The sequence below is a fragment of the Nicotiana sylvestris genome, chromosome 3 (assembly GCF_000393655.2).
Source record: "Nicotiana sylvestris chromosome 3, ASM39365v2, whole genome shotgun sequence".
NCBI lineage: Eukaryota > Viridiplantae > Streptophyta > Magnoliopsida > Solanales > Solanaceae > Nicotiana > Nicotiana sylvestris.
In genome coordinates, this window is record NC_091059.1 from 111,027,186 (window position 1) to 111,029,387 (window position 2,202).

At 40.4% G+C, this 2,202-nt stretch overlaps 1 protein-coding gene across 1 annotated transcript; it reads right to left on the reverse strand.

Annotated features, from left to right (window-relative positions):
- On the reverse strand, positions 1-1,862 carry LOC138887831 (uncharacterized). The gene is made up of 3 exons (XM_070169620.1): positions 1,711-1,862; positions 858-969; positions 1-576 (listed from the first exon to the last, which is right to left on the reverse strand). Exons 1-3 carry the CDS (start codon positions 1,860-1,862, stop codon positions 1-3), a joined length of 840 nt encoding a protein of 279 aa, XP_070025721.1.
- Positions 1,863-2,202: the final 340 nt, after the last annotated feature.

Consider the following 2,202-nt stretch of genomic DNA (forward strand, 5'->3'; position numbering starts at 1 on the left):
CTAAGCTACACACACTGAAGATTGGCCCTTAATATACCTCCAATCCTCCCATGTGGCCTCGTCGACACTGAGATTAGTCCACTGAACCAGCACCTTCACCGTAGAAGCATTATTGAACTTCACCATACGACGTTTTAGAATGTCTAGTGGTTGCACTAGAACACGGCCATCACCGTCACATATTGAAGGTTGATAGCTGGGCACGATCATTGGTCCTACTTGTCGTTTCAACAGGGAAATGTGGAATATGGGGTGAATCTGAGACCCTGGTGGCAGATCTAGCTGGTAAGCGACTGTTCCCACCCTTTTTAGTAATGTGTAAGGCCCGTGGTACTTAGCACATAGCTTTAAATTCTTTCGCATGGCCATGGATTCCTGCTTGTAAGGCTGGAGTTTGAGGTAGACTAGGTCGCCCTCATTTAGGAATCTTTCAGTCCTATTTTGGTTTGCATAAAACTTCATGCGAGCTTGGGCCTGCATTAGATTCTCCTTAAATTGTTGTAGCATCTGTTGCCTCTGGGCTATGCAGACACCCACTTGTGAGTGTGTAGAGTAAGGAAGAGAACCCAATGGTATCTGGGGAGGTGCAAACATATAAAGAGCCTGAAAAGGTGTAATTTTTAATGAGCTATGGTGGTTGGTGTTGTACCACTACTTAGATAATGAAAGCCATGTGACCTACTGTTTGGGTTCAAAAAAAACATAGACCTGAGGTAGGATTCCAGACATCTATTGAGTCTTTCAATCTGACCATCCGTTTGTGGATGATAAGTAGTGGACATTGTAAGTTTAGTGCCCATAGTTTTGAACAGTTGTTGCCAATAATGACTGGTGAAGATAAGATCTTTGTGTAATACAGTTGTCTTAGGAAGGCCATGTAGCTTATAGATCTCCTTCAGAAAAATGTTAGGCACATCTTTGGCTGTATAAGGGTGTTTCAAGGCTAGGAAATGACCATACTTGGTTAACCTGTTGACAACCATTAATATAACATTCTTCTGACTTGAGGAAGGAAGTCACTCAATGAAATCCATGGCTATGTTTTTCAATGGTAACTCAAGAATAGGGAGAGGTTGTAGAAGCCCTTCATGATGCACATTCTCTATTTTAACCCTTAGACATGTATCACATTCAGAAACCCACTTAAGTATATCAGCATTCATATTAGGCCAGTAGAATATAGACTTGACTCTTTTGTAAGTTCTCCACTGCCCAGAATGTCCTCATAGAGGAGACAAATGTAAGGCTTCAAAGATTTTAAGCCTTAGATTAGATCCTCTATCTACAAAAATCTTTTCCTCAAACCTGATGACCGTTTGAGTCAAAGTAAACTTAGGCTTAGCTCTAGGTGTTGCAATTAATTCAGTTATGAGTTGCAAGGCCATAGGGTCATGTTCATAACTCATCTATCTCCTTCATCCATGTAGGTTCTACAATAGAAATAGCATAGAGTTCAGATCCTTCTTCTTGTCTCCTGGATAGGGCATCTACTACCCTATTTTTAGTTCCTTTTTGTACTATATCTCATAGTCCAAACCCAGTAGCTTGGTTAAACCCTTCTGTTGCAATGCAGTCGTCACTCTTTGCTCCAGCAAATAATTCAAACTGTGATGATCAGTTCTGATAATGAAATGGCTTCCTTGTATATAATGTCTCTATCTATCTACATCAGACAGTACAACCATGTACTCTTTCTCATAAGTAGATTACCCCAAATATCTAGGAGCTAGTGCTTTGCTAAAGAAGGCAGTGGGTTTGCCCTCCTGCATCAATACTGCACCCATACCTTTATCACAAGCATCAATCTTTATTATAAAAGGTTTAGTGAAGTCTTCCAAAACCAATACAAGAGCTGTTGTCATGGCTTCTTTGAGCTGAAAAATGTATGTTCAGCTTCTTGATTCCATTGAAGTGCATTTTTCCTTAGCCAATTAGTTAGAAGTCTGCTAATGACCCCATATGACTCGACAAATCTTCTGTAGTATCCCTTTCAATCCCATAAAACCCCTTAAGGCTTTAACTAGTTTGGGTATAGGCAAATTAGACATAGCCCCAATTTTAGAAGGATCAGTTGATACTCCTTCACCAGTTATGATGTGCCCCAAATAGTCTACTCTAGGTTGCCCAAATGAACATTTGGACAGCTTAGCATAGAGTTGTTCTGCTCTTAATGTCTCCAACACTTTTCTGAGGTGAATGACA

Excerpts from the sequence above, each read along its gene's own strand:
- LOC138887831 (XM_070169620.1), bottom strand. The coding sequence starts at position 1,862 with ATGACAACAGCTCTTGTATTGGTTTTGGAAGACTTCACTAAACCTTTT. Across the intron at positions 970-1,710 it reads CTAGCTCCTAGATATTTGGG|GTTAACCAAGTATGGTCATT; the intron begins GTAATCTACTTA and ends GGTTGTCAACAG. Across the intron at positions 577-857 it reads ATGGCCTTCCTAAGACAACT|ATACCATTGGGTTCTCTTCC; the intron begins GTATTACACAAA and ends GCACCTCCCCAG.